The 14651-nt window shown below is 43.1% G+C and overlaps 1 protein-coding gene across 2 annotated transcripts in view; it reads left to right on the forward strand.

Annotated features, from left to right (window-relative positions):
• Nucleotides 1-9682: 9682 nt before the first annotated feature.
• smg1 (SMG1 nonsense mediated mRNA decay associated PI3K related kinase) overlaps nucleotides 9683-14651 on the forward strand; it is a 68160-nt gene continuing 63191 nt past the window's right edge. For both annotated transcript variants that reach the window (XM_012879542.3, XM_036148556.1), the window contains exon 1: nucleotides 9683-9936. In XM_012879542.3, the coding sequence (XP_012734996.2) occupies nucleotides 9860-9936 (77 nt within the window). In that variant the 5' untranslated portion in view covers nucleotides 9683-9859. The remainder of the gene's footprint in view (nucleotides 9937-14651) is intronic.

Consider the following 14651-nt stretch of genomic DNA (forward strand, 5'->3'; position numbering starts at 1 on the left):
TCAGGAAAATGGCAGATTTACAGCTAAGATGAACTCTGCTACCATCAGTCTTCTGCTTAAGCCAGGCAAAGATCCTGTTTCCCACCAGTTATCGTCCCATATCCTTAATTAACGTGGATTTTAAAATAATCTGTAAAGCTTTTGCAAAACAATTAGATAAAGTCACTCCTTTCATAATCCACCCTGATCAAACTGGTTTCATCAGAGGAAGGCAGTCATCCACAAATACACGCAGATTACTTAATTTAATAGATTATTCCTACAGTACAAATATTCAAACCAATATATTGTCTTTAGATGCTGAGTAAATTGGATTTTTTATTCGCTACTCTACATAAATTAGGTTTTGGCAATTTTTTTAGAAATCGGTTAATAATTTTATACAGCTTTCCAACAGCCTGTGTCAGGACAAATAATGAAACATCTTCCAGCTTTTGTCTCCAGAGGGGCACTAGGCAAGGATGCCCGCTTTCCCCCTCACTTTTTGCCATTTTTATCGAACCTCTAGCAGCAACAATTAGACAAACTAATGTTGTCAAAGGTATAAAATGCATGAAAATCGAGCGTAAGATTAGTCTTTACGCTGATAATGTAACACTCTATTTCCAGCACTCAAACACTTCCCTCTCTCAAGTAATTAGATTACTAGAATCTTTCTCAAAAGTTTCAGATTACTCTATAAACTGGTCTAAATCTACGCTACTGCCAATTAATTGCTCTTTTCAGAACTCCCTAGATTTACAATTGCAATCAGGAAATATTAAATATTTGGGTGTTACTGTGTCGTCTAAACTAGCGGATTTGGTAAAATTTAACCTCACCCCACTTTTAAAAAAGATAGAAGAGGACCTTGAAAGATGGAAATCGCTTCCAATTTCACTTATAGGTAGGGTAGCTTCAATTAAAATTATGGTCTTACCTAGAATGAATTACTTATTTTCAATGGTCCCCAATAAACCATTAACCGACTGGTTTAAATCTCTAGACTCTTCTATCTCTAAATTTATTTGGAAAGATACCCCCCCCCCCCCAATCAGCTTAAAGACTACAGAAAACTAAAGATAGAGGGGGACTAGATCTGCCTAATTTCCATAACTACTACTTAGCAAATAGGCTACAATACATCCCTAAATGGATAAAACATAATCCTTTAGACAAGCCCTGGATAGACAGAACAGAAAATATGCAATAATATCATAATTTCAGATTTGCCGTTTATTAGCTCAAATATAAAATGGCATACATGCTTTAAAAATATTAACATTAGCTCTACTGTGATAGCATGGTGGGAGTTTCTTAAAATGACGAAGTCATCCCTTATCCCATGCAGTCATACACCCATCTGGAATAATCCTACAAAAATAACATCCTACAAAATAACAATATGATAAACTTTTTATACTGGAAGAATAAAGGTATTGAATACCTGGAACATTTACTTGACGGAACCGAGTTTATCACTTTTGCCAAATTAAATATGCAATATGGCATTAGTAAAAATAAATTCTTAGAATATGAACAAATTACATCTATAATTAGAAATACATTTAAGCATATTAGAGGTGGTTTACAAATCCCAACTAATATATTAGAGTTTCTAGATTTAACCCCCCCCCCCCCCCCAAACTACTGTCTAAATTATACAGGACACTGACTAAACTAGATGATTCCATATCTCTTCCTATTATGAAATGGGAAGAGGATTTAGCCTCAGATATGTCTAAGAACTTTCAAATTGACTAGAAACCCCAACTTACAACTAATACAATACAAAATCCTTGGGGAGGAGGGCGTTACTGGAGGTTGCCACTTTTTGTTGACGTCCCTCACCCCAATTTTATTATGCATTTTAGACACTTTCACTCAAAACTTTTTCACAACACACATACATGTAGGCCATTGTATGGGGGTGGGGGTGGGGGGTGGGGGTAAAGACATCTGGGGCGGGTGGGGGCATTGGCTTATGTTGTCTGAGCCTCGCCTCGAATGGCTCCCTCCACCCCCTCTCGCATATAGACATTGAGGGTTCTGGGCAGTTGCTTGGAGGGGGTGAGCTGGCACCAGTTACCTTTCAGAGGGGGGGGTGGACTGTGCCGGGCACCCCCTTCGGTACACCCAGTTTTAGACACACTTGAGAACAACATGCAACAACACAACATCTGAGCGGGCGTAGGGAAGATCGGGGTCTTTCCCACACCCCTGATCTCCGATTGCAGCACGGAGTCTGGGGCCCTGAGGAGGAGCGGGCCACCGGGTCCGCACTGCAGGCCTGCTTTGAGGTGACTGACTGGTCCGCACTCTGTGAGCCACACGGGGGAGACATCGATGGTCTTACAGAGTGCATCACTGACTACATCAACTTCTGTGTGGACTGCATTGTCCCAGCTCGGACTGTTACCTGTTACGCCAACAATAAACCATGGATCACCAAAGAAATAAAGGCCATTCTGAATGAGAAAAAGAGGGCATGGAGAAGAAACTGCAGACCAACAACGTGAAAGATGTGTGGAGTGGGATGAGAGCCATCACAGGGTTCCAGAAGTCCACTGGCATAGGGTTGGAAAGTAGCGTGGACCGGGCCAATGAACTGAACTTATTTTTTAATAGGTTTGATACTGCTGCCCACCCCACACGTCACCCCGCTGCTGTTTTGCCCACAAGGCCAGATCCACCAGCCCACTCCTCCTCCTGCTCCTCCTCCTCCTTTGGTCAGACCCCCTGTCCGCTCCTCACCACACCAATCCACATCCACCGACTCCACCCATTCCCCCTGCTCACGTCCCCCACGATCTGAGGTCCTCACCCCTCCCCCTGCTGCTGCCACTACAGTATCCTTCACACCTGACATGGTGAGAAGACAGCTTACCAGGCTGCATTCCAGAAAAGCTGCAGGCCCTGATGGTGTTTTCCCCAGGGTGCTCAAAGCTTGTGCCGATCAGCTGTGTGGTGTGCTTGGCTTTGTCTTCAGCCTGAGCATGCACCTCCAGAAAGTCCCTGTCCTGTGGAAGTTGTCCTGCATCGTTCCTGTGCTAAAGACGCCGCGACCTAGCGGTCCTTAGGACTACAGACTGGTAGCACTGACGTCCCACATCATGAAGCCCTTTGAGAGGCTAGTCCTGGAGAAGCTGCTGCCCATGGTCAGGCCCTTCACTGATCCACTACAGTTCGCCTACCAGCCCCACCTGGGAGTTGAGGACAGCATCATCTACCTGCTGAACAGAGTCTACACTCACCTGGACAAGCGGCGAGCACTGTGAGAATCATGTTCTTTGATTTCTCCAGTGCATTCAACACCATCCGTCCGACTCTACTGGGTGAGAAGATGACAGCGATGCAGGTGGAGGCACCCATCGTGTCCTGGATTGTTGATTACCTGACGGGCAGACCACAGTATGTACGCCTGCAGAACTGTGTGTCTGACAGGGTGGTCAGCAAGACTGGGGCCCCTCAGGGGACTGTCCTCTCCCCCTTCCTCTTCACCCTTTTCACCTCAGACTTGAACTACTGCCCTGAGTCCTGCCACCTTCAGAAGTTTTCTGATGACTCAGCAATAGTTGGCTCCATTGAAGGGGGTGATGAGAGAGAATATAGGACTGTGGTGGAGAACTTTGACACTTGGAGTGAGGTGAACCATCTGCAGCTCAACGTGACAAAGACTAAGGAGCTAATAGTGGATCTGAGGAGGACAAAAACACCTGTGACCCCTGTTTCCATCCATGGGAGTCCCTGTTGACACTGTGGAGGAGTATAAGTACCTTGGAGTGTACTTTAACAATAAGCTTGACTGGACCAGGAACACCGAGGCGGTCTACAAAAAGGGTCAAAGCAGACTCTTCTTCCTGAGGAGGCTGAGGTCCTTTAACATCTGTGGGATGCTGTTGAGGATGTTTTATGAGTCTGTTGTTGCGGGCACGCTCTACTTCGCTGTCACATGCTGGGGCAGTGAGCAGTGGGCAGTGGGCTGTGGGCTGCCGACAACAACAGACTGAACAAACTGATCAGGAGGGCGGGGGATGTTGTGGGGGAGGAGCTGGACACTATGACAGCAGTGGCAGAGAGGAGGATGTTGTCCAGGCTACAGTCCATCTTAGACAATGTCTCACACCCTCTCCATGACACACTGACCCAGCAGATGAGCTCTTATAGCAGAAGGCTCCTCTTACCCAGATGCACCACTGAGTGCCACAGGCAGAAATCATTGCTGCCTGTGGTCATCAATCTCTACAACGCCTCCCTCAGTTATCCTAACAACCCCACTCTGTAACTGTCATTTATGCATTCTCTGCACTGTTCTTGCATATCATCATCACTTCACTGGGATTCCCAAGTGAAGTGATGATGACTATTGTGATATGGTAATACCTTGTGTGGAATGTTGTTTTTATATATATATATATATATATATATAACAATGTGTGTATTTTGGAGCATGTAACAAAAATAATAAAACAATTCCCTCTGGGATTATTAAAGTATGTCTGATTCTGATTCTGTTTCAGCGTAGCGCCGGGGGGTTATGGGTCCCCCGGCGCCTGCCTCGGTGCTCGGGGGAGGCGGATCTTTGGTTCTTCACATCCACTATTGAGCATTTTTCTTTTGGATAAATTTTACATACACAAGTGCACTCTCACAAACACCTACAGGTGTTGGGTTCCAGGTACTCAGTGTTCACTTTTATACAGAAAGCCCATAATTTATTTACTTTTTTTTCCTCTGCTATCACATTATACATGTCAGATTAGATAATAACACATATAATTTAGCAATGGTATCAAGGTGTTACTTTATTGTATCTGTTATACTATATCCGTTGGTTGTGCTGTTCTTTTTACATCTCTCTTTCCAGGTGATGAAGCAGACTGAAAACGTTTTATCATTCTCTCCATTTTATCTCCTTTTTCTTTCAACTCTTCTCTTTCTTTTTTTCTCTTCTTGTTCTTCCTTTACTCTCCTACTTTCCCATTGTAGTGTCCACATAATTTGAAATACTCCCCGCATGAATCACAATAAAGCTATTAACGTGCATAAATCAAGCGGAGCACTATGGCGGAAGCTGACTGCTCCACTTGTGAAAGTAAATTCTGTCGAGCTCTATTTGCCATTAAGACAATAATTATTATTGCCACATTGCTAGACGGGACACTGGGGGGGGGGGGAGTGCCGACTTCTTGAATGTGGTGTTAAACTGTGAATTGAACTAAGAATTGCTACCTCTCATTTAATCCATTTTGATTTGTTTTATTTTCATTTATTTGCATTTTTATTTTAATAGCGAGTACTGTTTCCTAGTTTTATTGAATTACAATAATTACTGTAACAGGGAATTGTTTTGGTTTAATAAATAATAACGTGTGGAATAGTAATTGTTTCTGTTTATTTTGATCCAGAAGTTGGATGGTCTCTAAGAGTAAAGAATCACCTCTTTTTGAGTTAATAACTGAATCAACTGAGACATTTTCATTGGTTTGTGATAAAGAAGCAAGGGTTAAAACTCCCATTGCAGTTATAATTTGTGTTATCAGCGTTTGCTGGATAAGTCTGATCGGTCACACTCGTTGAGATCACACTCTTCCAGCATAACAGCTAAGTTCATAACAGCTAATTAATAAATGCATTTTTAGTTTGTCATTACAGGCTTGGATCATAACCATTTGAATTACATTTGTTATAGCTACCATTTGAGTTTGAATTATCTATTATTAAAATTATAATAGCAAATTATAATTAATAATAATACTCATAATCAAACAGGTTTCTGCCATAACACCCTTGTTTTTTAAAAATTGCAATTATCTGTTGTTCTAAGAAGAGTAGTTCTGGTTTTCTGCTTTTTGCTGCAGTAACATTGGCATAGGATCTGAACATTGTTTCCAGCAGGCAACGATAATTTCATTCATTCTGAACTATTGTTTCAAGCTCTGAAACTCAGCATTCAAAGAGAACAATCATCTTATCCATCCCCTCATATTACCCTTCAGGTTCTTATCTCTCCCGTAAAGTCCAGAATGTGGATATTCAGATTTTTGTCATTTTATCAAACATGAAGACAACTGATCTTTTTTTTCCCCTTTATTCGTAAGACTTCTTTTGGGTGCTATGATGTAAAATAGTCGTATTTCTATTGTATAGGAAAGAGAATAGCTAAGGTGCTACCACAGTTCCAGTCTGGTGCTTGGCCTGTTGGCTGATGATGGAGCCTGGGCCTCACCTGTTCAGCTCTGCTGCTGCTCAGCTTTATATATTTACTGTTTATGTATTTACTAACAGTGCCTTAAGGTGCTGTTTTAAAATCCATTGCTGTTTGACACACGTGACGTAATTCAAACATCCAGTTTCCAAACGTCCATGTCAAAAACTCCTAACTGTACCATCACCTATCTGCTGCTCTACAGTTAAACTGTACAGCAGACTTTACACAATATTCGTTCTTTAAAAACGTTTTAAATGTTTCTAAAACATATTTGTATTGTTTTGTAACCTATTTTATCACTTTCTAAATGAATTGTATTTATCCATGTGGTTGCTTTATTGTGTATGGAAGCATGACCCTGACGCGCTCTTAGTTTCTGGTTTTGGTTTTCAGAGGTTTTCCCTGCTGAGGTCTTTACCTAACCTGACAACAGCCAGCTGCATGTCTCGCTCCGCCTAGCTCCACTCACATACATCTGGGACACCGCCATAGGAATTGCCTTTACTGAAGGCTGGGCCTTATCAAAACTCCTTACATATGATTGGATAAGCCACTTGTCTGTCATCTTTATCGACGTGCTATTTCAACCACTCACACCGAAGCTAACCCGTGACGCTGATGAGACCGACGCAGGAAAACCCCCCCTTTTTTTTTTTTTTTTTTTTTTATGTGTTTGTGGCTCTAGTGCAGGGTTTCCCGCAGCGCTATCTTGGCGAGGCGGCCGCGGAAAACGTGTCGTCCACCCCCCCCCCCCCCCCCCCCCCCCCCCCGCTCCGCGAGTCGGTCCGCCTCGCATAAGCAAATTCCTGCGGCAAACACTGTAGTGGCACGCGTTTTATTGACAGTGAGCTGACAAGAAGAGGGGGGAAGTCCGCGTTGCGCGCCCCGGAAAACAAAACTTGCCAAATCCGGTCGGGAGAACGGCGAAAACATGGTTTCCACCAACAAAAACCTTCAGAGCCGTTCTCTGATGTTCTTTTAATGAAACAATATCAGATAGACTGGACAACACAGAAGAAATAGCAGCATCAATGCTAACGCTTGCTTCCTCGATGCGAGCCGCCATTGTTGTTGGAATCTCACGGTGGCTTCTCCACTACGTCACATCCATGAAACACCCGCCCTGCGTCCTGATTGGCCAGACCAAACATTTGATTGGGGAAATCACTTTCAATGAGCGATGTCCCAGATGTATGTGAGTGAAGCTAGGCGGAGCGATACATGCAGCTGGCTGTTGTCAGGTTAGTCTTTACCATCATTTCACTGGGATATTGCTACATCATCTATGCAATGTTTCCTGACAGTCTGCAGACTTTCTCTAAACTATAGAAACCTCTACACTCCATCAGTTGGTGGAGGAGGCACCATCAGTAATGTCATGAGTTTAGAAGAGGGGATAGATGAAGGGCGTTTCTGCAAAGATGACTGGAAGTGTTGCGCAAGTTCATCCTTAACAAGAACTAGTTATAATTTCAGTTCAGCCAGCTTCAACTGAATTAAATAATGGTCATTGTTAACCACATGGATATTTAGAATAAGGTTCACAGCTGCAACTTAAACTAGTTTTCATTATTTATCATATTTTTTGTCTTAAACATGACATAATTACCATATTGGCAAATGGATTATGCTATTACATGGCATGGCAAATGCTGCAGCAAGAGGTCTGATAAAAATTAAAAGAAAAATATAGATTTTATTTTAGCTTCCCTCCATTGGCTCCCCGTTAAATCAAAGATAGAGACTTTGGCTCCATACTCATCCAGGAGAATTGAATGCTGCTAGCTGTTGGGTTTCCTTAAAGATAAAGCTTTTTAACCAACCTGTCTCGAAGATTTGATTGAGGTGACTCTGTAAAGAGCCTTGAGATGACATGTGTTGTGAATTGGTGCTATATAAATAAAATCTAATTTAATGGCATCTGTTTTATTTTCTCCTGTTGTTTTTGGTCACATAAAGTTTTATAATGATCTAATACATGAATAGCTTCTTTGATTCAAATATTCTAGTAGTGTCATCAAAAAAATATATTTTTAACAGAAAAGTGCTACATTTAGGCTACATTTGTATCTGGTGCCGTTTTTAACCCTCTCATTAATATCAAATCAACATTGCTGGGATTTTGAATGGTTATTTTGCAATTACAAGCTCACATTAATGTAAAAAAAAAAAACCCACCAAAAACTGAAAGTTATAGCTGTCTTTGGCAAAACCATTTTTATTATTTCTTTTGGCTATTCTACAGTTTTGAAGTCAAAATAAATTCAGGTCTTCCATGTATAATTTTGGTCATGAGGGTGTCAACCCACCATGATTTTCCTGTTTAATAGAATCTTGATTCTGTTTAAGCGCATAAACTGACAGGCTCTTCAGAGATTTGTAAATTCATACATCCCTGTTGTTCTTTTAGTTACTGACCTGCAGAGTGGTTGAAGAGTTTAAAGCTGCAGCTTCTCAGCAGCCTTTGCTTTGTCTCCCACCCTTTAATAATAGCTATCAGGCAGGAGAAAAAAAAACACCTTCAGGGCCACCTGATGATTTTAAGGCTTGGAGTTTAGCCTTCAGTTAGTATCTTTACCCATGGAGTTAAGCTGAAGGCGGTAGAATCAAGTTTTTGTAGAGCATTGCACTTGGGTCCCGGAGGCTCTGAGTTCAACTCCCACAGACTGCCACTCTGGCTTCCAGAGGAAGACCCTTAACCTCCTCGGGCGCCTTAAGCTCCTCGGGCGCCGCACAGTGGCAGCCCACTGCTCCCCAAGGGGATGGGTTAAATGCAGAATTGAATTTCTCCCTTGTGAAATCAACAAAGTTCAATTGTTAAAGCTGAACTGTCTCTGATGGCCCAGCACACAGGAACACTCAGCAGACTGCTACAATGAGACTAATAAAACTGTTTCATAAACCCTGTAAGGCATGACTTTTACCTACTTCTTCAGACTGATATGACTTTGTTCATGAGCTTTTTTAGACAAAAAGTTTTTTATTTTTGAGATCCCTTAGCTTACTTCCTACCGTCGTACGTGGTTTAAGTGATTGCTTTAAAAACTGTAGTTAATCACTGTAAATTCATGATTTAAAAAGTGGGGCATTTTTGATTAGATTTTTACATTGGGCCAATTTGATTTGGATAGTTTTTCTGTAAAATCAAATTATGATGTGAAATCTGTTCTTTCTCAATTTATCTTTCTCCGCTATCAGAATGTGTTTTGATGGCCATTTTGAGGTAGAAAAGCAGAAACTGGAGAAACGGCGCAAATATTTTTCCACAGCACTGTGTGTATGATCCCATATGTATAATGCTGACCCTGTATGGATCAAAGTACAAGTGCAAAGTACAAAATAATATTTTCCGGCTAGAATGATATTTTTAGCTCAGATCAGAAAACCGTCCCACCTAACGGCTTACCAGGGGACTCCATCCGGCTGACCCAAAGGGTGGCGGTACTGTTGTCCCAAGGCTGCTTGTCTACCGGGAGTCCCTCGCAGAAGAAGAAGTCGAACACGACGTAGAAGTGAAAGAAGAAGAAGAAGAACGCCGTCGTGTGTGCTAGCTATAATGACAAGTTGCTAACCAGTTCTTGAGCCTTGACAGAGCATAAATGTGAAGAAAGAAGCTGCGGGCAGACTCAGGAAGCGCTGCGGGCAGGTCATGCAGCGCTCCGAAAGGTAATGAGCCGTAAAGCCCCAGGGTCTCGGCTCAGCGGCGCCCACAAACTGCGGCCACACTGGAACGACTGGCAGCCCAGGTTGGTTGCTACTCTACTCTAAATAAAACGGCGGCTCTCGGGGGGGGCCCGGACGTGTTGCTGTGCTGGGCTGTGGCCTCGCGGGAGCCAGCTGCTCCCCTCTTTTCTATTGCAGCTGCATTCTCCTTCCCGCTGTCCGCGTGTCCGGTCTCAGTCGGCGCGTGAGAGACACGGAATGCTGGTATCCAGCCTCCATCATGGTCTGAGCCCAGAGCTAACGCTGCTCGGAAGACGCACGGCAGGAGTGGTGGCTGTTTGGAGGTTAACCGGGAGTGTTGTGCGGACGAACACATCAGCCACAAACAAATAAAATAGTGATGTTAATTACGACACATTGCCCGTGAGCAGCGCCGTTACCGCGAAGCTGTAGCCCGTTAGCACTCCTAACGTTCGCGCTGGCTAACGATGCTAGTCAGCTGAGGGAAGCCGCCAGCCTCCTGTGTAACGTTACCCACTTCCTAATCACTTCCGGCAGCCCTAGCGAACATATCTCCGCGCTGACTGTGTTGCTGTTTGGGCTGAGCATCGATACATTGAGCGAATCAGCCTGCATCTGGATTCAGCGCGAGATCGCGGGGGTTCCTTTGTAGCGTAGCAACCTGTTTGAGGCCTAAGCTGGCTGTGGATGGGCAGGTAGAGTAGAAACCATATTAACTTTCACTTGTGTGTGTGTGTGTGTATGTGTGATCTCATCTCATCGGCAGGTATATTTATCATGATTGGAGTCAGTCGGTTGCACCTGCCTATAGCTAGATCATGATATCCCCGAGGTGACCTCTGTGCTCCAGGTGATGCTTGACACCTTGATTTTGACTGAGAGGTCTTGAGCAAACTGGGAGCTGGGCGTCAGTTCCTCCAGCCCAGAGTGGGAGCATGCAGAGATAAAGGAGCAGGTGAATACGGTTTAGCAAGGGGTTAAACACACAACACATTCAAAAGCAATCCACTGGCAGAACTTTCACCCTGACCTGTTAAGTAAAACCACTCATGTTGAAGCACAATGTGTGTGTATTAAAATCAAGTCCCTTGGACCCCAATGCACTTAACACTACATTCAGTCGTTCACCCATTTATTCACACGCTGCAGATGGTGAGCTACGTTGTGACCACAGCTGCCTTGGGGCAGGCTGACAGAAGCAAGGCTGCCAGACGATCAGCACCGTCGGGCCTGACCACTGCCAGCAGGCAATGCGGGTGAAGTGTCTTTCCCAAGAACATGACGACTGACCAGTAACCCACCGGTTACAGGATTAAATCCTTAGTTCCTGCTCCCCTTTTGCCCCACTTATTTAAAATAAAACATTTAAAATAAATCAACAAAGGTGCTTAGCCTGGTGAGGGGGCCAGTAAAGCCTGGCAGCCTGCCAGGCCTATAGTGCAATGGGGGAAACCCTGGTACTGAGTTCTTCTATGACTACCAGGTTTGATAAATGCTGAGCTCTTGGAGTAACTTTAGGTGACCGGCCTCTCCTGGAAGGTTCCCCACTGCTGCAGCTTTTCTCCAGGTGTGGGTTATGGTTCCTAAAGCCTTAGGAATGCTTCTGTACCCCTCCAGACTGATAGATGTCAATGAGTTTGTTTTTCTACTGTTTATGAGCTTTCTTAGATGATGTGTTGCTTTCTGACATCTTTCAGCCATCAGAGGTTCTATTTAAGGGTTACAATCAGGCCTGGCTTGTGGAACTGAGCTCAGCTTTCTAAACTTGTAATTTAATCACAGTTAATTCACGATTCAACGAAAGGAGCAGTTGATTTTACCAGAGGTCCAGGTTGGTTTGGAAAACTCAATGAAATAATCATCTGGAAACAGCTGTTTGTATTTACTCAGGTTATTTTTATCCAATATTAAAATTAACCCAACAGCATTTTGAAATAAAAATAAATAAAATAAATCCCTCTGTTTGTTCATAGTGCTATTTCTCCCTATCATTCTAGTTTACACAGAAACATATGCGCAGCCCCACTCAGACAGAGAAGCGCACATACATTTTTCTGGTTCTGTCATAACCTGCTGCTGCAGGAAGGACTCGGTAATAGCACCTGCCTTATAGCCGGCCCCGCTTTTTTCTCTGACTTTCGCTTGGGGTCGGGGGGGGTAGCTCATCCAGGTGAAAATAACGGGACTCTTTTATGACTTTAACACAATACAGAGTTGCTGTCTTCAGTAACAACGCAGACTGCAAACCAAAAAATATCCAGTGATCGCACAAACGGAAGATGTTAGTGGAAACCAAAAAAAAAAAAGGAGACTCCTGTAGTTCTGGTTGTGAAACTTGTCTGTACCTTTAAATCCTATTGTTCGAATTGATGGGGAGCCTGTGGAAAATAACCTATAACTAAACCTATAACTGTCATGCTGGGTAGGAAAGATCTGCTCGGGCGTAGTGCACGCATGCGGTGAGCCGCGGGAACTGTCCGCATGTTTTATCCTTCATAGTCCGGCGCACCAATCACCTGCATTTCTTATGAGAAATCAATACATTTCTCACAAGGGGTAGTAGCATGTTTATTAAGCGAGTCGGCACCTATGGCCGTAGGCAGAAGTAGGCTGCTGATGCTGATAGCTGCATAAGTTTTTCTTGTTTTAAGGTGTGGGGGGGGATTTTCTTCCTGGGCGTCACAATTTACTTGCATGGGCCACCCAAGTAGAGTCTATGTATGGGAAACACTGCCTGTTTCGGATCCTGGATACTGGTTTGTAATTAGTAATGGGATATAATCAGGTATTTGATCATTCTTGTGTTTTGGAAATATGTAAAACTGTGTGGTGTAGATTCGATCTTTGGCAGAGACGATAAGAATTGGTCCAATCTCGTAGGATCTGTCAGTTTGCCTTCCTTTAGAAGACCAATGATCCGGCGACCGGCCGCACATGTTCCACCTCTTTTGGAGTCGTCAGAATCACCCTGAACAGATGCAGGGCTTTAACATCTTGGAATGCATCAGATATGAAGCTACCACCGGCTGAGGACACAGCTCTGGTCAAACGCAGACAGAGTTAAAATCCATCAGTTGTGGATTTTATAAATTTACTGCAAGTCATATGGTTATCATGACATTCTCCAATGTTATTGCTTACTGTTTGATTTCTTTGTGACCTACCCCTTTTTACTTCCTAGTTACAGTTAGGCCCAGAAATATTTGGACAGTCTTCATGATTTGGGCTCTGCATGCCACCACGTTGGAAAAATATGACAAAACATGTAGGAATTACAGCTATTTTTATACAAGCGCTCCTCATTCCAGGAGCTCATAAGTAATTAGACAAATAAACATAACCCTTGGTAAAATGTTACTTTTCAATGTTTTGTTGAGAATGCTTTGCAGGTAATGACTGCCTGAAGTCTGGAAGCCATGGATATCACCAAACGCTGGGTTCCTCCTTTGTGATGCTTTGTCAGTCCTTTACTGCAGCTGACTTCAGTTGGTGCTTCTTTGTGGGTCTTATTTGCTCAAGTTTTGGTTTGAGCAAATAAAAGGAATGATCCATTGGGTTGAGATCTGGTGATTGACTCAGCAATTGCAGAATATTCCACTTCTTTGCTTTAAAAAACTCTTGGGTTGATTTTGCGGTATGTTTTGGATCATTGTCCATCTGAACTGTGAAGTGCCAGCCAATCAACTGTGCTGCATTTGGCTAAATCTGAGCAGAAAGTATATCTCTATACACTTCAGAATTCATCCGGCTGCTTCTGTCTTTTGTCACATCATCAATAAACACCCAGTGCCACTAGAAGCCATGCATGCCTATACCATCACACTGCCTCAACCATGTTTTACAGAAGATGTGGTGTGTTTTGGATCATGAGCTGTTCCAATTCTTCTCCAAACTTTCTTCTTCCCGTCATTCTGGTACAGGTTGATCTTAGTCTCATCTGTCCAAAGAATGCTGTTCCACAACTGGGCTGGCTTCTTCAGCTGTTTTAATCTGAATAATTCTGCCCTTTCCATTTTTGAGGCTGATTAATGGTTTGCACCTTGTGGTGAATCCTTTGTATTTACTCTCATGAAGTCTTCTTTTTATGGTAGACTCAGATACTGATACACCTACTTCCTGGAGTGTTCTTCACTCTCTTCACCATGGGAAGGATTCTGCGATCATCCACCACTGTTGTCTTTCATGGATGTCCAGCAAGCTCACCAGTGCACTCTCTTTTTTTTTTTTTTTTTTTTTTTCCTTTCTCAGAATGTACCAAACTGGTAACTTGGCCACTCCTAACATTTCTGCTATCTTTTCTTTATTTTCAGCCTCAGGATGGTCTGCTTCACATCCATTGAGCGCTTCTTTTATCGCATGTTGTGTGTTCACAGCAACAGCTTCCATGCAAACGCCACACCTGGAATCAACTCCAGACCTTTTAACTGCTTAATTGATGACAGATTAATGAGGGACGAGTCCATGCAGCCTTGTTATTTATTTTGCAGTCTTCCAAGTCAATTGTCCAATTATTTTTGGTCCCTTGAAAAAGAGGCGGCTATGTATTAAAGAGCTGTAAGTCCTAAACCCTTGCTCCAATTTGGATGTGGATATTCTCAAATATAAATGTATGTTGAATATGTTTTCATAAAGAGCTAAACTAACAAAACTAGTGTCACTGTCCAAATATATCTGGGCCTAACTGTACAGCCAATCCTACTACAGCTCTCTGCAACATTGTCTTTTATTCATCTTCACACCTTTCAGTCCACTTCATGTGGTTTTTCTTCCAGACAGC

Source organism: Fundulus heteroclitus, chromosome 16, assembly GCF_011125445.2.
Source record: "Fundulus heteroclitus isolate FHET01 chromosome 16, MU-UCD_Fhet_4.1, whole genome shotgun sequence".
NCBI classification, from domain to species: Eukaryota; Metazoa; Chordata; class Actinopteri; order Cyprinodontiformes; family Fundulidae; genus Fundulus; species Fundulus heteroclitus.